Source organism: Cricetulus griseus, chromosome 7, assembly GCF_003668045.3.
Source record: "Cricetulus griseus strain 17A/GY chromosome 7, alternate assembly CriGri-PICRH-1.0, whole genome shotgun sequence".
Lineage (NCBI taxonomy): Eukaryota > Metazoa > Chordata > Mammalia > Rodentia > Cricetidae > Cricetulus > Cricetulus griseus.
In genome coordinates this window covers 131,747,162-131,772,802 of record NC_048600.1, presented here as the reverse complement: position 1 = coordinate 131,772,802, position 25,641 = coordinate 131,747,162, and the positions used below count along the sequence as shown (strand labels likewise).

The window sequence follows — 25,641 nt, the reverse complement described above, 5'->3', positions numbered from 1 at the left end:
TACAGTCATGCTGCTACAAGCATACTCTAGACAATGCAGGGAAGCCTGAAGGTTTTAAAAGTCATTACTGATAGCTACCACTCCAGAATGAGGTGTGTCCTAGTGGTTTTTGTCAACTTGACACAGCCTAGAGTCATCTGAGAAGGCAGTGTCAACTGAGGGAGTGACCGTGCCCGACTAGCCTGTCTTCGAGATTCTCTTGATTATAATTGACATGAAGGGACCCAGCGCACAGCAGGCAGCACCGTTCCCCAGGTAAATGGTCCCGGGTTGCATAGAAAGCTACCTGAGCCAACAAGCCAACAAGCAGTGTTCCTCCACAGTTCTTGCGATACTTTCCTGGCTGTGAGTGAGCTTGCAGGTTGGAGGGAACACTGTGTGGAATAAGGAATAGCAAGCAGGCCTCTGACTTAGCTCAGTAATGAGCCATGACCAGGAAGTGTGAGCCAAATAAATCCCTTCCTCCTCTGAGTTGCTTTTGGTCAGAGTGTTTGACAACGAGGACATGGTGGGAAAAAGAGAAGTTTCTCTGCACCTGGACTGAGTTTGTCAGAGTAAGTGATCATGGCACCATGGACCCTGGCCATCCTGTCTATGTGTCTCCTAGCAAACAGGAGCGTAGATGAACCCTCCAGATGGAAGTTACCTCACGGCCTTCAGCATGCTGCTGCTGTTCCTTCTCCTCCTCTGCAGAAGCTTGCTCACCGTCCAGGTGTGACCTGCTTTTATAGACAGGAAACACTAGCTCACGGCCTGTCATGTAAGCTGCATACATACCTGCTGCTCATTGGTGTAACGACACTTTTCCACCCTGCTGCCAGCCAAAACTCTCCCATCATGAACTCATGCTTGCCAGGGGACATGGTTTGGTATGAAAATGGATGTAAACACAGTTATTGAAACTTTAAAGAAACAGCATGTGAGGGCAACCCAGAAAAGCTACTGGAGCTATTCTGGGGTAGGGCAGAGAAAGTCTCAAGAGAGAGGGTAACACCCAAGACTCCGACTCAGCTTCTCAACATTTGCATGATTTGCATGCAAAATATTTTGGCTTTTCAAAAATTTAATTAAGGACTGTAGTCTGGACCCCCAGTGTCACATAAAATCAGGTACAGTTGCTTGAGGACGATCACTGGGGCTTGCTGGTCACTAGACTGCTTCCAGGTTCAGCAAGAGACCCTGCTTCAAGTGGGTATGGTGGAGAGCAATGAAGGATGACACCCAACTTTCTCCTCCAGCTTCTGCACACACACACACTCACACACACACTCACACACACACACTCACACACACACACACACTCACACACACTCACACACACACACACACACACTCACACACATATACACACATATACACACATACTCACACACATATACACTCACACACACACACACTCACACACACACACACACTCCACACACATATACACACACACTCACACACACACATACACACATCTTCACACACTCACACACACACACACACACACTCACACACACTCACACACTCACACACATATACACACATCTTCACACACATACTCACACACATACACACTCAGTCACACACATACACACACTCACTCGCACACACCCTCACACACACTCACACACACACACTCACACATATACACACATTCACTCACACACACACTCTCACACATTCACACACACACACACTCACACACACACACACTCACACACATACACACTCACACACATATACACACATATACACAATTCTTCACACACATACTCACACACATACACACTCAGTCACACACATACACACACTCACTCGCACACACCCTCACACACACTCACACACACACACTCACACATATACACACATTCACTCACACACACACTCTCACACATTCACACACACACACACTCACACACACACACACTCACACACATACACACTCACACACATATACACACATATACACAATTCTTCACACACATACTCACACACATACACACTCAGTCACACACATACACACACTCACTCGCACACACCCTCAAACACACTCACACACACACACTCACACACACACACTCACACACATATACACACATATACACACATCTTCACACACATACTCACACACATACACACTCAGTCACACACATACACACACTCACACACACACACCCTCACACACACTCACACACACACACTCTCACACATTCACACACAAACTCACACACACACCCTTTCACAAATACGCCAGTGCAATATTTAAGACGCAGACTAAGCTAACTTTTTTTTAAAAAGTCTAACTAATATTGACACGTGCTTCACAGACAATGAAAAAGGACTGCTATTTCCCCCTCTGCTGCCCATGGCAGTCACTGTGACAGGCAATTATGGTGCACCTGCCTTTGTTCAGAATCTTTGCATTTAAATTATTCCCCAAAGTGGAGCTCATTCTACACCTATTGTTTCATATTTAGCTTTATCATGTGATATAATCTGGATGTGATTCCAAGGGGGTACGCAGAGACTTAAACCTTTCAAAATATGAAAAAACCCAGAAGTGTCTAAGAAAATAGAATTATTTAAACTCGCTTCTGTTTTGCACAAAGCCTAAAAGAGAGTAGGCAGCAGTATTTTGAGGTGCACTCAGGGCTGGCGATCGGCTTATCCCTCAAGCCCACGACAGGGGGATCCATTTTTGAAGGAGGGAGGCATGGGCCTGGCCCAATCCCTATCTGAGTGCTCTCCCCCCCGCCCCCCCCCCCCCCCGTCCTCCCAACTCCTGCAACACAGGGCAGCATCTTATCCATGCCCTACTTTGCAGCCTGGTTTACCAAGCACGGTGGTTGCCATGGTTACCGCAGTGCATGCAAATCTGTAGTCCAGGAGCAGCAGAGACTAGGAGTAGGGAATGGGCGGGGGTGGGGGGCTAGGGAAGGACAAAGGACAGGAGGTGAAAGAGAGAAGGGACATGGGCGGAGGGTGGGGCCGGAGAGGGTCGTACAGGTCCAGAAAGTGGTGAGGAGAATGGGAAGGGGTACGGAAATGAAGGGGAAGGCGCGTGGGGTGGGGGCACCTGCGTGCAGGAAGCCAGGGAAAAGCATCTGGTGGGTCCATTATTCCTTTGGCCAGGCTTACCCGTCAGCCTGGTCCTTCGGCTCCGCCATCTCTCGTTGCTAGGCGACGCCATCAACATCCGGCGAGGTCTGGACCACGCGCTCAAAGACCGCAGGAGGCGGGGCCTGGCTGCGTCCTGCAGTTCTCACAGAAGCATCATGCAAACGCAGTAACGCACAAATGTGTGTTTTGTCCATCGCCATGTGTTCGAGCCTTTCACGGACCGACTTGGTTTCTGTGGAGTGACGACAGAGCTAACGTGCATTCAACTGAGCACCTTCGAACCCGATGATGGTCAGGGGCTCCGAGGGTGGCATGCAGGGTGGGGATGCTGGGTCCCGAAGCTCGCCTGCTCTGGCTCTTGCACCTCCAGCCTTGGAGCACTCAGGAACCCTGACCACGGGGACCTTTCAAGGGGTCGTTGGCAGAGGAGGGAGGCTCAGTGTCCTATGGTGGGCGTCGTTCCTTCTTACCCCAAATTAGAGAAATAGGAACGCAGGGGGGTGAGCGCCTACGCCGGCACTGGAAGGCCCTGCCTCTCGGGCCGAGGGCGCAGGGCTCCAGTTCAGGGCGGCGTCTTGGGTACCCGGCGCGCAGCGTGAGCAGCAGGTGCAGACAGCAGGGAACCCTGAGCCGGGGCCGTCCGCTGCGCGGGGCTCCCGGGGGTTGGAGACTGGGCGCGGCGCTCCGGGCTGCGTGGGCCTGGGCGGGCCCTGGGGCGGAGCGGGGGCGGAGCGAGGGCCGAGCCTCTCCACCTCCCCTCCCCGCCGCGCCTCGCTAGCGGCGGCGGTGGCAGTGGCGGCGGCGGCGGTGGCTCCTGGAGCCGGCGCGAGTCCAGCCTCCGCGGCGGGACCCGGGTGGGTATCAGGGTTCGTCTGGGAACGCGGGCGGGGCGTTTCGGGGTCCACTCGGAACGGCGTGGCGGTCCCTGGGTGCGCTGGAGTCTGGACGCGCGGGACGCGGGCCTGCAGCGCGGGGGCCCGGGAGGGGCTCGCAGGATCGGCGCTGGGCGCAGGGCGGGGGCGATGCGGAGGGACCCGGATCTCGCCGGGGGCGCCCTGGGGACTCCATCCTCGGTAGATGAAACTCCCTGCTTTGGAAGTGGGCCCAACTGGAGGAGACTCGGTCCCCGCCTGTCTAGAACCGTCCGCCGGGGCACTTGCGGTCTTTGTCTGGCTGGCTGGTCTGAGCATGCGAAGAACTTGTGGGGTTCCGTACTGGCTGACAGAGCCCCCATAGTGTGTATCATGCCCTCCTGGGGACGTGCGAGCTCTTAGCGTTGGGGCAGTATGGGGAATGGTCTGGGCTATTTAAGAACCCCAACTCAGAGTCCTCACTTCTTTTTAGCTCTCGCTCTCTCTCTCTCTCTCTCTCTCTCTCTCTCTCTCTCTCTCTCTCTCTCTCTCCCTCCCTCCCTCCCTCCCCCTCTCTGTTCTTCCTTCAAAAGAAAGAAAAAAAATGGGATAGTAGAAAAAAAAAAGGACAATTTAAGACCGCTAAAAATAACCCACGGAACCCTGCCAGAACGAACGCGCGGTGAAAAGTAAAAGCCTGTTCCTCGGAAGTCAGTGTCATATGTTAGCCACAATCTAGTTCAGATTACGTTCAAAAATAGAAGAATAGAAAAACATCTCTTTCTTCCGTTAAAGTTTGTTTCATGGCCTCTGTCGAGTTCCTTTACCAGGAAAGAGAGGGGGAATGTCCTGATTGCCAAGCATATTGGTGAGAGCTTGGGTGCAAAGACCCGGGGAGTAGGGGCTCCGGCTCTAATCTCACTGATTAAAGAATTTAAAAGAAACTGTATGCAAGCCTTAGAAAGCTCTCGTTAGGAAGGTTGATGTTACCGTTGATAGCGAACATTTAATTTAATGGTGAGAGAACTTTGCAGAGAAGGCACTGACTATCATTCCGAATTGACCTGAGTTGCTTCCCAGCTGGCTGTTGGGCATGACTCTCTTGGGCTGAGAATACTTACTGCTTTATTTTTTTTTTCCGGCTTACTGGTAAGTAGAGTCTCAGAGTGTAGCTGGGAAGTTCCTCCCTGGGAATTGTTTGCTCTTGCGGCAGCTATGATTAGATAACACCTGGTTATCTAACTTGTGGCTTTTCATAGTCCACAAAACAGGTTCGTGAAAGGGCTGTGGTTTATAATTTTTAAAACATTTTTATTATAAATATTTATTGTGTGAGTGTATGTGTACTCATGTGTGCCTCTGTGGTGTGTATGTGGAGCTCAGAGGACAACTTGTGGGAGTCAGTCCCGGCCTTCCACCGGTGAGTCTCTGGGGGAATCAAACTTAGGTTGTCAGGTTTGGTGGCCATTACCCTCATCCACAGAACCGTCTCACTGACATGTGTACCCGTCACACTGAGACATGATATATCCTTCAAGTCTGTGCAACTAGGAGTGACCCAGCACAGACCTGGGTGCAGGGTATCCCACCTGTGCCTCTCTCTCCCTGTAGTGGCTGGCCTTGCTCTTCACAGGCACATAATGCTCTGCCAGCGATTCATTAATGGAAGGAAGGGGGGGGGGAGGTGCATCCATGGCAATCTTGCCAGCTAGGATCAGTTCACCATGTTGTGTGAAGAGCACCTTTGCTCTGGTGCTTGTCTTGAGAGGATCGCCTTTGGGCTGACAGAACTTGCCTGCTACTGCCTGGCTCTCTGTCCTCCAATTCTTAGTGACAAGGTGCAGTGATAAAAATCATGGTTTCTACTTTGCACGTGGTGACTCAGTACTGCAATTCTAGTGCTTGAGAAGGTGAGGCAGGAGGATTTCTGTGAGTTTAAGGCCAGCCTGGACTGTATAGTGAGTCCCAGGCCATCCTGGAGTACATAATAAAGTTCTGTCTCAATCAAATCAAGCCAAAACAAAACAAAAACAAAACAAAACTCACATGGCCTCCAAAAAAGCGACCTGAGTTCAGCTATACACTAGTCTCTGGTCCATAGGTCCTCTCCAAAGCCGAAGTACCCCACCTGGCATATGGTAAGTAACTTTTTTGTTGGGACATGATCTCATTCTGCATCTTAGGCTGGTCTGGAGCTCATGGTAATCCTCCTGCCTCAGCATCTTAAGTGCTGGGATTACAGATATGTGCTACCATCCTGGTTTGCTCACATTTTAAATGATCGTCTTTATCATTATTCTGTCACTGCACATTTAACAACATGAGTTTGAAATGCTGATTTTTTTCCCCAGTGTTTTTATTATTTGAGGATTCCATACACGCACACTCCCCATTTCCCTTCTCTGACTCGCCCTTTATCCCTCTCTCCAACACGTACCCTAACAATCTTTCTTTCCTTTTCTTCTTTGATAATCCACCGGATCTAATTAGTGCTGCCCATGTGTCCGTGTGTGTGGGACCACCCACTGCAGCATGGGAAACCATCAGTACCCACACACTCAAAGATGAGCTCTCCCCCAGCAGCTGCTCCTCAGTAAAGGGTGGGCCTCGGGGAGCTCCTCACCCATGCCAGAAGGGTGAATGGCTCCGTCCTGTGCAGGTCTTATGCAGGTAACCACAGCTGCCTCCATGCCATGTCCGAAACTCACCATTTCAGTGTTCCCCTCCCCCCTCTGGCTCTTATGCTCTTCCAGCCTCCTCTTGTGCAGTGTTCCCTGAGCCTCAGTGCAGAGTGGGGGTGGGGTGGGGTTAAGATGTCCCCTTTAGGGCTGAGCTCTGGGCTCCCTCACAGCAAGTTCCTTATGAGACTACACCGACTGCTGCCCACTGGAGCTTCTGCGACCAAGGCTGAGAGCAGCCCACACGCGCGCACATGCACATGCACGCACACAATCCATATACACATATGCACACACACATACACATATGTACACACACACACACACATACACATATGCACACAGGCGCACACACACTCTTGTACACTCAGGCACACACATATACACACATACACACACCACACAATACACATATGCACACACATACACACATGTACACACATACACACACTCACACCCACACCTCTTTTCTGTTTGATCCCTTGTGTGGGTGGTTTATTGGGTAGAAAAATTGATCTGTACCAGCATCTGGCCCTGTTTACTCCCTTTGTCTTTTGTGGTACTGGGGGTTGGACTGAAGGCCTCACACATGTGGGGCAAGTGCTCTGCCTCTGATCCCTTGTGAATTTGTAAAGGCTACCCTTGCACTCACCCTGTAGTCATCGCAGGCCTTCAGCTTGTGGTCCTCCTGCCCAGTCCTACAGGTAGCTGACATCTGGCTACACTCCAGTCTTTGTAACTTGGTGGGGACGGGGCTCCCTCAGGTTCTTCTGGGGAGCAGGGTTAGTCAGGTTACCTGGCAACACAATTCCCTGCTAAGATTCTAGTTTACCCATCTCTGTGACTGCCAAGTTTTTTTGTCTTTCACAGGCTGGATTCCTCTCCTGTAATAAGCTTAGGGTTCAGGGGAGGGGCACTGCTGAACCCCAGGGGCTCGTAGCAGGCAAAGCTGATTTTATTGATGTCTGTCATGGTCTACGTCGTTTGATTGCAGCTGTAGGATATTGATGTAGCTGAGACATTACATACAGAGGAAACAAGCCTGAGTCTGCAGAGCACACCTTAGCAGACACACCCACAATTATTAAGAGAGGATGCTGGGAATTTTTTCCATTCACTTCAGATGAGGGTACCTGAAGACCACCATCCATTGACCTGATGGTTAATTTTTAAAAATTACCTTTTGGATACATAACTACACTTTTATCAGAGTTTTAGAGGAAAACCCCAGGGCAGGCAAACTGCTACCATAGGAGAATAGAGGAAAGAAAGGAAAAGACCACACCATGTAAGCCAGCGCAGTAATGAGGCACATGGCTGACAAGCAGCTGAACGCCGGAGAAAATATAAGCAAGCCCAAAATGCTGAGAGATGTGCCCAAAGTGCTAGGGAGAACATACTTAGAAGAGGGGCAGAAAAAGCATAGAGCTAGGCTTTCCTGACAATCCAGAAATGGGCCCACAAGCTACCACACCTAAAACATTTGCTTAGCTTCTGTGCATTTACGTGGTATGTGTATGGAGTGTATGTGGTGTGTGTGTGTGTGTGTGTGTGTATGAGAGAGAGAGAGAGAGAGAGAGGGGGGGGTAGGGGGAGAGGTATTTGGAGGTATTTGTGGGTATTGTGTTTATGGATAGGTGTATATGGAGTGTATATGTTTGATGTGTGTGTGTGTGTATGTGTATGTAATTGTTCGCATGCATGCAGGTGTATGTGTGTGTAGGTGTATGTATGTGTCCACATGTGTGCAGATGTATGTGTGTGTAGGTGTATGTGTGTGTCCACATGTGTTTGTGTGTGTGTGTGTGTAGGTGTATTTTCGTATGTGTATACATGTGTTTGTGTGTGTATGTGTGTAGGTGTATGTGTGTGTCCACATGTGTGTGTGTGTGTGTGTGTGTGTGTGTGTGTGTGTGTGCAGGTGTATTTTCGTATGTGTATACATGTATGTGGGGCCAGAGGCCAGCTTCAGGAACCATCCGCCTTGTGTTGTCTCAGAAGCTGTGGGGATTTTCCCATCTCCACCACCCTAGCACTGGGATTACAAGTGTGTCCCGGCTTTTTCATGGGTGCTGGGGATCGAGCTCAGGTCCTGAGGCTCGTGGGGTAGACCCTTTATTGACTGAGCAATCTTTCCAACCCTCACAAATTCACTTTTTGTAACTAAGCAACTTTCTCTAAGCTGTATCAGTGGGGTTGCTTTTTGGATTGTCATCAACGTGATTTTTTTCTTGACTTGAATCTTGTTTTGTGGTTCCTTAGCACAGACAGTGAGAGTGCCATATATAGGTGCAAATCAGCAGTCACACAGGGCTAACCTGATCTGTGTTGCTCATGGTCTCCCTGTCTAGCCTGCTCTGCATTGCTTGTGGATTCTGAGGCTAGCCTGGTCTGTGCTGCTCATGGACTCCCTGGCTAGCCTGGTCTGTGCTGCTCGTGGACTCCCTGGCTAGCCTGGTCTGTGCTGCTGGTAGACTCCTCCCTGGCTAGCCTGGTCTGTGCTGCTCGTAGACTCCTCCCTGGCTAGCCTGGTCTGTGCTGCTTGTGGACTCCCTGGCTAGCCTGGTCTGCGCTGCTCGTGGACTCCCTGGCTAGCCTGGTCTGTGCTGCTCGTGAACTCCCTGGCTAGCCTGGTCTGTGCTGCTCGTGGACTCCCTGGCTAGCTTTGCATCTTGCCACCTTGGGCTTGGTCTTCCTCTGTCTTAGAGCTTGGCACATCACCAAGTTTCCTTTCTCTTTCTGGCCCAATTTTGCTTTTTCTGGGGGAGAAAAAGGATGTTTATATTTGGGGTCCAGGGACATGAAAACAGACCATTTCTCTGTGGAGCCCAGGCTTTAGAGTTTTCCAGGGAGAGACTGTCTCATGACAGCTGGGTAGTTTGGAAGAGGATGGTGGCAGCTCCAGGGGCTCTGCGTCCTTCCAGTCCTGCTTTGCTGACTGGCACGCCAGTATCAAAGGAACTTTTCCTCGTGCAAATGGTCTGGGCTCCAGCAGTAAGGTTAACCACTAAACCTCAGTTCTTCCATTGGGACACGTCAGCTAGTTATCTTGTCCTCACAGGGGGAATCCTGTGGGATCCTGTAGGGGGTCTGTGGGCTGCAAGTGTATGTCTCTGCCATACCCAGAGTTACATGTAGGACAAGTCACGCCAGCCCCCTGGGGGTTCACTTGAGTGATAGGACCAAAGACCATTCCAGAAGGACCCAGGTTGGTTGCTCACATAGGTGTCATTCCCTGATCTGCAAAGCTGCCTATCCCAGAGATGGTGAGGACATATGTCGCCAGGCTTGGGAAAGCCAACAGGAAGTTGAGGGGAGCCAAGGCCTCTGCTCAGGTGAGCTGTGTCAGATTCGGGGGGGGGGGACCAGGGGGGAGGAAATGATCCCTGTTTGCGTGTGTCTGGCTTGTGTTTAATAAGGCATCATTCATCCCAGTCTATTGTTGGGGCCTCGAGGGAAAAGCAGAGGAACCGGTTTCTGTCGGCTGCAAGGCAGGTGACCTGAACCCAAGGCTTTCTGTCCCTGAGCAGTCTGACAGTGACAGGCCGGGGGAGTGGCCAGCTGTGGGCAACTGACCATCCTGTAGCCCCTTAACTGTCCTGCCTCAAGTCAGTGGGCAGAGGTCACACGTGGGCAACTGTGCAATGCCTGCCTGGGTCTGGGTGCTGACTGGTGCCAGCCAGTGAGCTGACGTGGCACGGGGTCGGAAGCTGTGGTCACCCTTCTCTCCTGATGGGTACAAACCACCCAGTTAGTTTGGTTTTCCTAGGAAGTTTCCAGAAGAGGCTTTTGGCCCTTTGCTCTTGTTTTTCTTCTCAGGGAAGTGATGGAACACTTTATACCCAGACAGGAAACCAAGGTTTTGGATGCAGGAAGTTCTAAGCCAGTCACTCCCCTGGCACAGGAACGCGTAGCTCATGGTAGGGAATCCTTGCTGCTCTCAGGGGACATCAGGTCAGAGTTCGAGGCATCAGTCCTCTGCTGTGTCCAGGGCAGTTGCTCAGTGTGGATGCCTGGGAGCTAATGAGTGTTGACGATCCCCACCTCCGAGAGCTGCGTCAGCCCCATGTGTGGGGTTCCTGCCCCAGAGAATCTGTCAGATGAATGTGTCCCATCTTGACATGGGCCCATGCGATGTTAAGTTGTTTCCAGGAGCATTAAGGTTGCATGCACATGCGTGCATAAGCTGGCATTTGGCATGTTGAGACCAGAGACTGACATCGGCTCTCTTCCTTCTCTGCTCTCCACCTTATACACCGAGTCAGGCAGGGTCTCTCATTTGAACCCAGTGGCTCACAATGAATTGGGCTAGTCTAGCTAGTCAGTCGGCTGTGGGGGTTGGGCTCTGAACTCCAGTGTGATGGGATGGCAGGCAAGCCACCACGTCCACCTGCTTTTTCGTGAGTCTTCACACTTATCAACAATCCCTTTACCTTCTGAGCCATCTTCCATGCCCCCATGGTTTGGATCTTTCCCTAGCAGGTGCCCCCACTCCCGACTCCAGCCACCCTTTAACTAACTCTGGAGCTAATTTCAGCTGTCTTTATCCCTACAGACTTTCCCCTGGGAGCAGTCACAGCAGGAAGCCCATGTTGCTCTGTGGGATTCTCAGGGAAGAGAGACTGTGGATGGTTTTGTGAGCCAGTGCCGTGCATTTGTCTCTGAGGCAGGGAGGTCACGCTGTTCTTTTCTGTTCAATTGCACAGTTGTTCCATTTGCAAAGGACTCTGCCTTGCTGGCACTGGTGGCCTAGAACAGCACAGATGTGGAGGGGGTGTACTCAGTCACAAGTGGGAAACCGCCTTGTGTTTTCATACCATGCCCGTTGAAACCTTCGGCTGTGGCCTGTGAGCTGGAGCTGGCTTGAGTCTGGACCTCCATTTTTGGTTCTTTGTGCCAGCTGTCAGGCTGGTGTTGCTGCCCCTTTCATCAACAGAAACAAGGCGTTAGCATCCTGCTGGGGGTGGTGGTTGGGTAGGTGCAACCCAGAGGGAACTGGGAGATGTGTGGCACCTGGGAGCGTGCAGTCTAAAATCAGTGAGTGTGAGCATTTTTAGTAGATAGCACAGGAGCATATTCAAGAGGCAAGGGTGCTCATTGCCGTTAAGGTTCTGCCTTGAATCTTTGTGAGTTCAAGGCCGGCCTGGTCTGTATAAAAAGTTCCAGGCTACCTAGGGCTCGCATAATATGACCCTATCTTAAGCAACCAAGCGACCAACCATCTACCAATCTTGGGGCCTGGGGAGGTAGCTTGATGGTACAGTGCTTGCTATGCAAGAGTTTGGATTCCAGTATCCACATGGAAGCTGAGTGGTAGCCCACCTCTGTAATCCCAGTGATCCTACAGAGAAAAGGGAGACAGAGACGGGAATTCCTGAAGCTCAGGGGCTGCCTAGCCTGCAGTGTGCAGCCGTGAACAAGAGTCCCTGTCCAAGCAAGGAAGAAGGTGAAGACCTAATGCCTGAGACAGTGGCGTGTGCCACACACCCATACACACATGCACACATGTGCTCGCTCCCCCCCCCCATTTTTTTTAAACCTTTTGCCTGAGTTTCTCTGGCCACTTCTGTGACTGTGGCTGTGACTAGTTCTCCTACTGGTCCCACTGACTCTGACTCTGTGATAGAGCCAGGTGTCTGCTCACCCCTCAGTCTTTCAGGGACCCTCATGACAATGATGCCTGAAGGACAGGCTTCACTGTGTCATCCCTCACTGCCTTTTGTGTGATTGGTTGAAGCTGTCCACCTGTGGAAAGAGCCCAGACACGGAAGGAGACCTGGGTGTTGCTTTCACTTAGAGATTGGTGCTTGGCACCCTTTCTAGAGTCTGCTGGTCTTTGCCCTTCTCTGACCTCAGAGGATGTCAGGTCCCTAAGGTCATGGGCACAAACTGCTCTGAGCTACTGTGCTTCATCTGCTTAAATCCAAAGACATCTGGAGGGTCTCCTCACAGACTGCTCAGGCCATTGCCGACTGCCCAGGAACTCAGTGTGGCTCTCTTGGTGGCAGTGATCTGCTTTGCCCTGCCTCTAGCAACCACTTGGGGGCATGATCCGTACACAGAGCTCCCCACACGTGATCCATACACAGATATCCACACATGGGATCCACATGGAGCTCCATGCATGGGATCCACATTCAGAGCTCCACACATGGGATCCACACACAGAGCTCCCCCTCTGCTTCTTTGCAGCCTGGCAGTCTCTACTTTCTTTGTTAGCAAAACAAATAAGAATAGTTTGCTATCTTAGTTTGATTTCTATTGTTTTGATAAAGACCATGACCAAAAGCAAGTTTGGGAGGAAAGGGTTTGTTTGGCTTACACTTCCACATCACTGTTCATCACTCACTGAAGGAAATTGGGGCAAGAACTGAAGCAGAAGCCATGGAGGAATACCACTGGCTGCTTGCTCCTTGTGGCTTACTTGGCCTGCTTTCTTACACCATCCAGGACTGTTAGGATAACTCTTCCCGCCAGCCTGGGCCCACTGCCGTGTCAGCCCCAAATGAACACACAAAGACTTATAAAAGTGTTGGCCGGTGACTAGCATTTTTTTATTGCCTGGCTTTGTCTTAATTACTAACCCATTTCTATTCATCTGTGTATTTCCACATGGTCTTATCTTACTGGAGAAAGGTCCTGGGACCTGTAACTCCATTGGTGTCCTACATGGCGACTGCCGTCTGCCTACACTTCCCAGAATCCTCCTTGTCTCCTAGTCCCTATCATCCTGCCTCATTGGCCAAAGTGCTCTACTTATTCATCAACAAATAAGAGAAACATACGTACAGAAGATATCTTCATCGGCCACCTGTCCACAGTGAGCTGAGCCCTCCTCTATCGTTTACCAATCAAGAAAATGCCCTGCAGACTCACCTACAGGTCAATCTGATGGAGGCATTTTCTTGTTGCGGTTCCTCTACCTGTATAACTCTACCTTGTGTCAAGTTGACAATAACCAAACCAAACCAGCAAAGCGAACAAGAAACAGGCATAAACTTTTGCTTGTGAGTATGCATGTGTGTGTGTGTGTGTGTGTGTGTGCGCGCGCACGAACACATGCGTGCCCGTGTGTGTATATTCGTTTGTATACGGGTATGCTCACCTAGCATGTGCATTTGGAGACTAGGAATCAGTGTCAGGTGTCTTCTGTTGTGCTTAAAAATTATATATTAGTATTGTGTGTGTGACATTTCATGTGCACACCTTATACAGATATGAGATGGTTTTCTAGTGTTTTGGTACGCCTGTCTTTTGCCTGTCACTGACCACATGTGGTTAGCTGTGGGAATTTCCACTTGTCACATCACATGGCATGTATGAAGAGGATTTTGGATCTTAAGTGTTTGGATCAGGGTGCTGGAACTGTGTAGCCTTTTTGGACTGACTTCTTCCACGGTGGTAGACCCGGGGGCATCCTTGATGCATTTTTTGCTCCTTTGCCGAGCGACACTCTCTTGGTGGGATCTGAGTTTGTTCACTGAACTCTTCTTAGTTCTGGCTGAGTAGAGGTGAACTTGTGAGCATCTATGGTCAGGCTTCTGGTTTGGTGGACTGCATAACACATGCACACGATGTCTGTGTGTTCATGTGTGAGGGCACACACACGTCCTGTGGCACACGTGTGGCGGTCAAAGGGCAGTTTCCAGTGTTGGTTTCGCCTACCACCTCATTGAGGCAGAAAACCTACTGTTTCTCTTGCATTGCACACCCCAGGCTAGTTGGCACAAGAGTTCTGGGAGAGTCTGTTTCTTATCCTATTAAATGAATTTCAGGATCTGAATGCAGGGCGGGCATTAGGATTGGGCAACAAACACCTTTACCCACTGAACCATCTCCCAGGCCATATATATATATATATATATATATATATAATATATATATATCTATATATGTATGTATACACACACACACAAGCACACACACACACACACACACACACACACACACACACACGCGCGCGCGCGCGCGCGCGTGTGTGGGTATAATTTTATATTTATAGAAAAGTCAGGACATCCAGAAAGAACCGTTTGTACTTGTTTAAAACCCCCCACATTCTCAGCGTTGAGTGACCGCTACAGCATTGGCCTCTTGCTGAAGCCTGAGTCCCACCTGCTCCCTCACCTGCCCCACCCTCCTTGCACCTGTTCCTTGCTGGGATCCCTTCCAGCCAGCTCTGTGACTTGCAGGTCCCTCCTGTAGGCTCAGCACAGGTGCCAGGCCCCTGATAAGCCTTCTCTACCTTCCCATGATCCTCTGCTTTTCTGCCCTCGGGCCATTTGGTGTTGGAGTCCATTTGCCCTCTTGCAACATCAGACCTCATTCCTAATGTCACATCTCCCTTGGGGATTTGGTAGTTCTCTTGGGGACCCCAGCACCCCTGTGCACATGAAGTGGGGACACAGGATGTATGAAGGAGCTCAGTGTCCAACCAGGATCCTGGATGTATGAGGAGAGGTGGTGTGAAATCCCACCCTGACTTCTGCTGCTGGTTCGCTGCCATGTCCCTGTCCTGCTGCCACCTGGCAGGCTTCCCTGTGACAAATGGGTAAGAGACCAGTGCACAGGATGCTGGTGGAGCTGGTGGCTGGTTTGGGCTAGTGGACTTGGGTGAGGAGGGATTGGGGCTGTATCAAAGCAGAACTCTGACCTTAGGCTGGAGTGAGCCCGCTCTTCGATGACAGTAAAGGCAAGTGGGCAGAGGGGGCCACTTGTCTCCCCTACTCCTGATGTCCCCAGAGCAGCTGCTGCTCAGTAGGAAGCTCAGAACTGTGAGTGCCCCTTCAACAGGGAGCAGCCATACATCCCGAAGAAGGGCTTGGTGGGGAGCCAAGGGTGACTTGACCTTACCCCCTCCCAGGGGACAATTCAGTTACCGATGGGGTCCTGGCTTTCCCAGAGGGCCTCAGATCACAGGTGTCTGGAGTTCCCAAGAGACCTGAGGATGTTCTCTGCACCTGCTTCCTTGATTTTGTAGAGGAGCCTGTGACACTACAGGACTAGCCTCTGTCTGGTGCTTGGCTTGGGGGTGGACACACCAAGGGACAATAGAGGATAGATACCCTGCCAAGTCCTGGTTATGGGACAGGCAGGGTTTGCTTTGATCAGGGCAGTAGGGACTGTGGCCAGAAGCTGGAGCTGGCAGGGAGCACGGCACTATGGGATGTGTTTGTCTAGCTGTCCCAGCACCGTACAGAGTGAACACCTGCTCTGAAAACCCAGTGTGCCTGGGCACGGATGAGCACTGGGCTGCCGGCTGGGGGAGGGAGGCTTCTGCAGCCTGGAGCCACCCAACCCCCCCTCTTCAGCTGATAGTGTCAACAAATGTTTCGAGAGGGAGCTGGAAACCTGAGTGGCTGATGTGTCATTGTTTGTGCAGCTGAAGAATTGAGCAGAGCTGGTGACAGCTCTGGAGGGCAGCACATGCATACCTCTGGTATATGTGTGTACTCCATATCTATGCTTGACGTTCCCTGCAGATAGCTAGAGGTTGGAGAGCCCCACCCACAGTGTTGATGTGGACTGCCATACTCCTTTCTGGCCTGGCCTCTGCGTGGGGCTGGCCACCTAGGCTGCTGAGTTTTGCCTCTCTCTCTCTCTGCTCAGCCCTCATTCCCTGGGGGTCCTGGGGTTCTTTGCCTTCCTGTGGTCGGTTTTCCCCAGCTGGGACTCAGGAAGTCACTGTTGCTAGAGCCAGCACCCAAATCAGAATCCAGGGCTCTGCCGGCTGGTGCCTGGTGCGCATCCCACTAGCGCTCTCTTCACCACAAGGTGGTGGGTGTGGCAGCCACCACAGAGCAGGAGGCTGTGGTGTGAGCTGAGAGTTGGGGAGGAACACCCTGGAGAGAGCAAAGGAATAAGCTCCATTTCAGCCCACCCCTTCCCTGGGCCTGCCGGCAGCTCTGGTCCTGACTGGACAGGGAAGAGCCCTGGGATGGGCCTTGAGTTCTGGATAGCATCAGGCACTCTCACAGCAGCAAAGCAGGGCGTGCCTGGGCTTTCCTGGCAAAGTCACCAGCCCTGTGCCTGTGGGAGGCGGCTTGCTGGAGGTTTTACTCTTAAGGCCTCAGAAACAAGCTGTGTGCTTGTGGACACAGAACTGTTAGGCACCAGAAGGCGAAGGCCCAAACGCCATGTCAGCTAGCGCCAGGGGAGAACATCTGGGGGCTGAGGCAGGGCAACAACCCTCACAGAGCCCTGCTGTTTCTCATGGGAGGTGTGTTGTCACACACTTCATTCATGGTACTGTCCCTAGGGCTGTGGTGACAGCATGGAGGGGTGAGTGGACCCGGCTACCCTGCTTCTCATAAACTGAGCCTGTGGTGATCTGCCCCATTGGAGCACATTGGTAGCGAGATGCATGGGTCCAGTGTGTGAATGCACACACGTTTCTCGGAGGGTGCCAGTGAGAACAGTGAGCATGTTGTCTCCAGGCCACAGCAGCTAAGGGCCCCAAACATCCCAGCAATAAGAAGGTGCCATTGATTTTCCTGATTTTGTCATTTACCGCTAAAACACATTTGCAGTCATAAAACCGGCATAAGTGTTCACTCTGGACTGGCTGACAGTCAGCCCAGGTAGACACCCACGCAGTGTCATGCTTTCTGAATTATCAACGGTGGTTTTTTGAAAATCAAAGCCTCAAGAAAAGGAAGATAAAAAGATGAACCATGGAGTGGATTTGTGGCTTGGGAAGAATTCTGGGAACGAGAAAAAAAGTCAGAGGAAATGTAAGATGTCGGTCCCTCAATGCATATAATGTAATTGTACTGTGTGGTGGTGCAATCCCAGCACCAGGGAGACCAAATGTCCCAGTTAGTTTTCTATCTCTGTAGCAAAGACCCTGATCAAAAGCAATTAGTGCAGGAAAAGATTTGTTGCCACTTTCACCCTGTCAAAGTCAGGGCAGCAACTCAAGACAGGAACCCGGGGGCTGGGGATCGGTGCTGCCGACTGGCTTGCTCCTCTTACTATTTTGTTTTCTTACACAGCCCAGGGCCATCTCCAGGTATGCCACCACCCACAATAGGCTGGGCCCTCACACACTAATCATTAATTATGAAATGCTCCCACAGACTTGCCTGTACACCAATCTGATGGAGGCATTTTCTCAGTTGAGGTTCTTTCTTCCCAGCTGATTCTAGGTTGTGGCAAGGTGACAAAAACTAGCCAGAACACTGAGGCAGGAGGAACTTGAGTTCAGTGCTAGCCTGACCTGGACACAAGGGCTGGAGATTACTGCTAAGGGGTAGAGTAGTGCCCTGTGTGCATAAGGTCCTGGGTGTGATCCCCAGTAGCACACACCAGGCCCTGGGTGTGATCCCCAGCAGCACACACCAGGCAGAGCTTGGCGTCTCCAGTCTCTAACTGCCTTACCAGTCCTGGGCTTCCATAAGATGTTAACTCATAATGAACCTGTCTTAGTCAGGGTTTCTGTTGCTGTGAAGAGACATGACCATGGCAACTCTCATAAAGGAAGACATTTAATAGGGTGGCTCACAGTTTCAGAGGTTTAGTCCATTATCATCATGGTGCCACAAGGCGAGCAGACAGACCAGGCATGGTGCTGGAGAAGGAGCTAGAGTTCTATATCTTGATCATTAGGCAACAGGAAGTGAACTGAGTGTCACACTGAATGAAGCTTGAGCAAAGGAGACCTCAGAGCCTGCCCCCACAGTGATGCACTTCCTCCAACAAGTCCACATCTATTCCAACAAAGCCATGCCTCCTAATAATGCCACTCCCTATGAACTTATGAGGGCCAGTTACATTCAAACTACCTCAGAGCCCTTGGACAGTAGTATTTATTCCTTCATAGCTTTGGAAGCCAGAAACACCAGGCCAAGGTGCTGGACAGTCCATTCCTACTGAGGCTGTGAGGGAAATGACCCTTTGACCCATAGATGGCTGTCTTCCAACCTACATGGCTATGAAGGTGGGTCTGCCTCCAAATTTTCTGTCTCTGTCTTTTTAAAGATTTATTTATTTGTTATATATGCAGTGTTCTGTCTACATGCAGGTCAGAAGAGGGCACCAGATCTCATTACAGATGGTTGTGAGACATCATGTGTTTGCTGGGAATTGAACTCAAGACCTCTGGAAGAGAAGCCAGTGCTCTTAACCACTGAGCCACCTCTCCAGTCCTAAATTTTTTCTTTTTATGAGAGCTTTATGCATCCTGAATTGAACACCAGTGATCCCGATAGCTTGATTTCCTGTTCAGATAACATTGAACACTGAGCTGGGGGTTAGGACCACAACACATGAGACTTGAGGAATGTGTTCAGTCCATGACACTGGGCAAGCGTGTTTCCAATGTAACCAAAAGAAAGATAGCGTCCTGGTGGGTGGGTTTTTACATTTTTAAGTCTCTGTGTTTTTAGGCTGGACATAGAAGATGTAATCATAGTTTGCATCATGTTATTTAAGGGGAATGTGTTCTTCATACATCTCCCATACTTACTTCCTCCCTGTGGCCCTTCTTTCTCCTCCTCCTTTTTTCCTTTTTTGGACACAGGGTCTCACATATCCCTGGTTGGCCTTAAACTTGTGGTGCAGCTGAGGATGGTGTAGAACTTTCAATCTTTCTGCCTCCACCTCTCAAGTGATTGCTGGGATGGCAGGTGTGCACCACCACACGGGTTTATGCAGCAGTGGGGATGCAGCCCAGGGCTTTGTCATGTTAGGCAGTACTCTTTTACCAACTGGGCCACACTCCCATCTTCCAACAGAACGGCACCCCCTCTGTCAACTGAGCCACACCCCTGGCCCATCATAACCTCCTTAGTCTTTTTTTCTTCCCCAGTGCTGGAGATCAAGCTGGAATTTGTACTTGCTAGGCAAGTGTTCCTCTACTGAGACACCCTGGCACTGGTGGATTGTGAAGGTCAGAGGGCAACTTTTGGGAGGTCTTCTCTACCATGTGGGTCCCAGAGATCAAACTCAGGCCACCAGACTTGTCAGCTAGTGTTTCTACCTGTTGAGCCTTTGATCTGACCCACTGTCACCCCCAACAAGGTGATGGTGACCTTGAAATCACAGTCTTCCTTTTCAGTCTTCCAGATTCGGAAACTACAGGCAGATGTTACCTCGCACAGTACAAATACGGAGTTTTAAAGTTGAAAACAGACTGAGGGTCCCTCCATCCAATGTGATGGAAAACAGACACCAGGCAGCACGTTTAATTTAGATGAAAGAGGCAAAAAGCAAATACATTTTGAAGACAAGAATTGTCTTACCAGAGTAAATGGCCCCAGCTAATCTGGAGCAGATCTCCCCTAGCTTGTCCAGAAGCAGGAACATTCCACATCGGGGAGGGAGGTTGCCTGCACACCCAGACATCCCAGCAGGGAGCAGCAGGAGTCTGCATGGGAGAAGGAAGGCCTCCCTGTGGTCTGTTTCCTCCTCCCATGTTGATCTGATTGCTGGGAACCTGTGTTCTTGTTTGGCAAACAGCAGCAGAATGCACCGCACAGCCGCCGCCTGGCTTTTGGAATCTCCTTCCAAGCTTCCGGCACGTTCTTTTGATTATCCTCAGTGTGGCTAAACAGTGTCACGCGAGGGTGTTTCTGGTTTTCGGAAGCAGCTGAGGGCTGTTGGCAGCCACGCCTGGCGCAGAGGCAGCTCCCTGAGTGACGTGGGGGTGAAAGGCACAGAAGGAGTCTATGCATGCCTCTGCAGCCACCGTGGAGGCCACGGCCACGGCCACGGCAGCCCTGGGCACCCTAGATGGCAGGCAGGGACTGCTGTAGCAAGACACCATACTCACAAGGTCTGAAGAATGTAAAATGTCTCATTACTCATTTTTTTTCATTTTAGTGATATGTTAAAATATTTGGGATTTAATGGCTTATTAAAATTAATTTCAGTAGTTTCTTTTCCTCTTTTTAAACATGGCTCCTAGAAAGCATTACATTGTTTATGTGCCTTGTGTAGTTTCTGGGCCAGAGAAATGGCACCCTCTTCCTCTTCCTCCTCCTCTTTTCCTCTCCCCTTCCTTCTCTAACTCTGCTTCCTTCCTCTCCCTCCTCCTCCACCCTGCTTCAGTTTCCAGGCACAGTTGAGGGGTGTTGGCAGCCAAACCTGGTGCTGAGGCAGCTTCCTAAGTGATGTGGAGAGGTGAGGCTCAGAACGGTGTGGAGAGATGCCAGTGGCCTGTGGTAGGTTGAGCTCAGGGAGCTGCACGGCATGGCCCCACACGCCCTGTATGAGCGTGTGCCAGCACGATCCAGAAGCCACTGGGATTCTGAGGGTACCAGGCAGACTGACACCCAGCACATGTCCCTGATCTTGATCTCTGCTACATCGTCTCTCTTCTCCTCTGCAGGTCTTGACGAGCCCTGCCTGGGCCGCAGCGTGGAGGATGGAAACGTGTGCTCCGCCATGTCTCTGGGCCGCCTCCTTCGCAGGGCCTCCTCCAAGGCCTCGGACCTCCTGACCCTCACCACGGGGGGCAGCGGCGGGTCCCCCTCCATCCTGGATGGAGAGATCATCTACTCCAAGAACAATGTCTGTGTGCATGCACCTGAGGGCCTGCAGGGCTCTGGGGAGCACCACCCAGGTGAGATGGGGGTCAGGTATCGCAAGGCAGGGAGGGGCGGCCCAAGGCCTGAGGGACCAGGATTCACATTTTTTGTTTGCCCTCCCCTGGGCTCCACAATTTGAGGAATCAGGGACCAACACTCTGGAGAGCAGGAAGGGAAACTTCTAGACTCCCTGTGTTGGACTTTTGTGTCGCCTGTGGCCATTCTTGGGACACCTGTGGTCTCTAGGAATGGAACCTTCCCTGCGGTCAGTGTTCTGGGAGGCACAGCTCCCCACTGTCACCCTAGTTGTCCTGGGAGTTCCCTTAGACTTTAAGGGACCTCATCTTAGGACAATATGGGATCTGTGGCTTTGATGGAGAAGGTAGCTTCAGATCTAGCTTGTCTGTGGGCAGAGCTGAGGGTCAGCAAAGATTTTAAATGGGCTTAAGAATGAAGAGCACAAGACAAGCTTAACAGGCAGGACATTCCTGGGAGTGTGCATGTGGGTGACTCTCCAGTGAAGTTCCAGCTCGCCCAGAGGTATTAGACCCCATTCTAGTAGGCTGGGTCCAGGAGCCTCACAACAGTAGGGTTCCAGGCTGAGTTGGGGGGGTGGTTTGCAGGCTCTACACTCAGTCTGAAACAATCGCTTTAAGGACACAGCAACCTTGGGGAGTCCTGTGCATTATTTGTGGTGTTGCGATGGAAGGTTAAAGATGTCTTAGGTTCTCATCTTTATCCCAAAGACTTGTGACAGCTTCCCGCTTCTGGGACTGTTGCCAAGGAGATTTGGCTGGAGTCCGATTCCCCAGGGGTATATGTGGTTAATGTTGGCTGTTGCCTAAAGGTTTTTGAATCACAAAAACCAAAGAAGCCTGGAGATGGTGTGCCATAGCCCAGGAATCGGGGTACCTCTGAACAGCCGGGGCTGTGTTGGGAGATGCCACTCCCTCCCAGGTGCTTGGTACTGATGAACAAACAGACTTAAAAGTGATCCCTTCCTCAAAAACTACATTTAAAAAGACAAACCAGGAATGCCACGGCCAAGGAGGCTACCCATCTGCCCATCTTGGATCTTGTTATTTTGTAAAAGTTTAAAAATTAGAAAAGAACCTCGATGGAACATGGACTAGAGAGTACATTAACCAGTTTATTACAGGGCGGGAGGGGGAAGAGAGGGAGAGACAAAGAGAGAGGAGGCAGGAAGGTAAGAGACAGTGAGTAGGAGAAGAGAGAGTAAGTGGGGTCCTTTACACCTGCTTGCAGACTTAGTTCCCATGGAACCCTGAGCTAACCAGGGTCCTGCCTGAGTGGATTCTGCCAGGGAACCAAGGCAGGCCAGCATTAATGCCTGAACCTTTCAGATCAGTTTTTATCATGATGTGAGATTGGGTTGCCCACCCGCTTCCCTCTTCTTAGAGCTGAACGTGTAACTGGGATACCACCTGCCCAGCCCCCTGACTGCCTGCTCTGCCACTCCCCACAGGGTACCTGTGCCTGTACATGGAGAAGGACGAGCTGCTGGGGGCCACCCTCATCCTGGCATGGGTCCCCAACTCTCGCATCCAGAGACAGGACGAGGAGGCTCTACGCTACATCACCCCCGAGAGCTCCCCTGTGCGCAAGGCACCCCGGCGGCGGCGGCATACCACGAGCCTCGGAGCCCCGTACCAACCCTCTCCCACAGAGACAAGGCCTCCCCTGACACCCAAAGATGAGGACATCCTGGTGGTGGTCCAGAACACCCAGAATACTGTGCACATCAGCCCGACGTCTGAAGATGGCGAAAAGCTGGTCCAGGGCCCAGAGGTGGAGGGGCCTCTGCCCGCTTCACGGCCTGTCCACAGTGACTCTGGGATCCTGTCTACAGTCAGTTCACAAGACGGGACAGAGGATGGCCGGGAGCCACGGCCTGAGGCTGTGGAGGAAGAGGGCTCCTTGGAGTTGTCGACTGACGGTGTGAGCAGGGACAGCTCCTTTGACTCCGACTCTGACGCCTTCTCTTCACCTTTCTGCCTCTCACCCATCAGCGCCGCCCTGGCTGAGGGGAACAGCTCTGCATTCCTGGAGAGCGAGGGCAGGTGAGTTCCTGATACAGGGGCTGAGACCTGACCTGGGTGGCAGGAAGTGGTTGCTTTATCAATCCCACCTGCCCGGTCCACAAGGTCCAGGCTCAGGCTTAGGTCCACCTCATGGTGACTGAGAAAGATACACAGTGTGTGTCTCTGCATTCATTGTACCCAGTCCTCATGGTCTCCACCCCTTCCTCTTCCACAGTCTTGCTCACCCAGGACTGCTGCCTGGTGTGATGGCCTCTGACCAAGGTCCTGGGACCTTTGAACATTTCTGTTCTCATGCCAGGAGTGTGTTAGGTGTGTGTCTCAACCCCCAGGCAAACTTCTGCTGGTGAGCCCAGTGGTACTGTGAGTAGGTTCATGCTCTGTTGCCTTGGCCCCTTCTGTCCCACTGTGTCCTGCACCCACCTGACACATGGCCTGGCCCGCTGAGGTTCCTCCCTATTACCAGCTGCAGAGATAGAAACAGCCCTGGGTGTTTGACAAAGGAACATTTGTAGCATTACTCTGCTGATGGCCAGTGTTCATCCCCCGAGCCTCCATGGGGAGCTGGGGTGTCTGGACTAACTGGCTGACGGACTAGATGGTATATGCTATAATTTGAGGAGTCAGAAATCAGAACTGGCTTACCTTGCAGGGGGTCCTCTGGCTTTGGAGCCCATGGTGATATCTCTGACCAAGGAGGGCTGTCACCATGTCACTCAGTGTCTTCAGGGTTCTTGGGTCCTGTTATGCGACAAACCCTTTCCTGGGGAGACACAACACACATGTACTCACCCTAGATAGGGAGCTCACAACAGAGTGAAGTATGGATACTACCAGAGGCCAAGTTGGTGAACCAATGAGTTTCATTGTGGTCGCTTATAGGAGCAGAAATGACTCAAAGACAGCTGTCATCACCAAAGCCCATCCTGCCATGGGTGACAGCTCACAAAGCTGGGAACCTGGAGCACACTGCACAGCCTGCAGGCAGCTCAGCAGGTTGGAGAGCATCCTTCCAGGTGCCTCAGTTGGTCTAAACCTCTTCTTGGCAGCTGGGTTGATTCCTGCTTCTTCAGGCAGCTCTCTGACCCCTTAGCCGTCTTTGCAGCTTGGCTCAGTCAGTCTCAGGGATTTTCTTAACTTTTGTTGTTTACTCTAGCAGGGAGGGGGCCTGGTGAATCTGCTCAGCTTCAGGGACTTCCTGGAGATATTTTGAGTTGTTTACCTTCATGCTTAAGGAGCTTCCCTGTGGGATGCAATGTTGTAGTATCAGAGAAACTGTTACAGGACAGGTCCTCAGAGCTCCGTGCATGCACCTGGTAACTGCACAAACCCAGGACTCCTGAGGATGAATACATCTGACGCCATCATCTCCTGTATCCCAGACGTGGTCCTCAGCTCATTAGATGTGGATAAATGACGATAATAAATGATGGTGATGAGGTCTGGGCCTAGCCAGAGAGTATGGGATTAATTATTGAGCTCAAGCATGGGCAGGATTGTGGTGGACATCTGTGCTGTAGTGACAGGGACATTGGGGTCAGTTAGCGCTGGATAATGCATGCTTATGCCGGGATAGGTCCTGGTGCTGCCCCCTATATTTGGGGAAGGGAGTGAGGCTCTGGGGTCAGTGGCTTGCTGGAGGTCACCAGCCAGCGGGACTGGAAGCCCATGGAGTAGCACCAGGGCTGGAGTACCATCATGCTGGATGCAGTGATGAACCAGTCCCTAATAGGGCAGAGCAGAGAGACACAATGCCTTGCTGGCACCGGCAGTTAGGAATTCGAGATGGATTCTGCCCTGATTTTACGTCCTCAATAAGACACGGTCCACTAAAGCCTAAGAGGGACGAATAATATTTATCTCGGTATTTGAGAATTCAGAGAGAAGGAAGCAGCCAGCCATAATGGGCATCCCAGGCTTGCTGAATGAAGTTCACTAAGCCAAGATTTAACCAAGAAACCTTCAGAAACCCTGGGCTGGGCAGGCTTGGGAGCTCCCCCTGGTGGTGCCACAGCAGCAGTGCAGCCTTGCTTTCCGGTGACTTACACCCAGTGCCAAGCTGAGACAGAGGTGGCCTTGCCTTGTCCGTGGCTGAGGATGGACAGAGCTGAGTCTGCTCTCAGTCTGTCCACCGTCCTGTCCTGGGAGGAACTGGGATCCAGGAATCAGGACATAGGGTGCCACTGAGCTGTGGCTCCCTGCTCAGCATGGACTTGGGGCAAGCTTATCTTCCGAGAGCCCCTGCCTCCCCATTGTGAGCTGCAGTCCATAATACCCACCTCATGCCTTCACTGGAGCCCTCAGGTGCACTGCGTCTCAGGATTCTGGGTTTTTGTGTCCCCAGGCTTCCTCTCCTTCTCTACCTCTGCCCACTGAGCCACGGCTCCAGGGTGCCCTTGCACCTGGCTTTTGAGGGGCCACC

At 51.5% G+C, this 25,641-nt stretch overlaps 2 protein-coding genes across 9 annotated transcripts in view; one reads left to right on the top strand and one right to left on the bottom strand.

Moving 5' to 3' along the window:
- Positions 1-3,793, bottom strand: part of Ccdc40 (coiled-coil domain containing 40) — a 44,736-nt gene extending 40,943 nt beyond the window's left edge. For 2 of the 3 annotated variants that reach the window (XM_027425491.2, XM_027425493.2), the window contains exons 1-2: positions 3,124-3,793; positions 647-722 (exon numbers count right to left, since the gene is read on the bottom strand). In XM_027425491.2, the coding sequence (XP_027281292.1) occupies positions 647-722; positions 3,124-3,152 (105 nt within the window). In that variant the 5' untranslated portion in view covers positions 3,153-3,793. The remainder of the gene's footprint in view (positions 1-646; positions 723-3,123) is intronic. The other variant, XM_027425492.2, reaches the window with a different exon arrangement.
- A 56-nt stretch (positions 3,794-3,849) lies between these two features.
- The window catches only part of Tbc1d16 (TBC1 domain family member 16), an 85,621-nt gene continuing 63,829 nt past the window's right edge, over positions 3,850-25,641 (top strand). For 5 of the 6 annotated variants that reach the window (XM_035447719.1, XM_035447718.1, XM_035447717.1 and 2 more), the window contains exons 1-3: positions 3,850-3,959; positions 20,961-21,194; positions 22,646-23,240. In XM_035447719.1, coding sequence (XP_035303610.1) covers positions 21,017-21,194; positions 22,646-23,240 — 773 coding nt within the window. In that variant the 5' untranslated portion in view covers positions 3,850-3,959; positions 20,961-21,016. Of the gene's footprint in view, positions 3,960-18,452; positions 18,570-20,960; positions 21,195-22,645; positions 23,241-25,641 lie in introns of those variants that run through there. The other variant, XM_035447716.1, reaches the window with a different exon arrangement.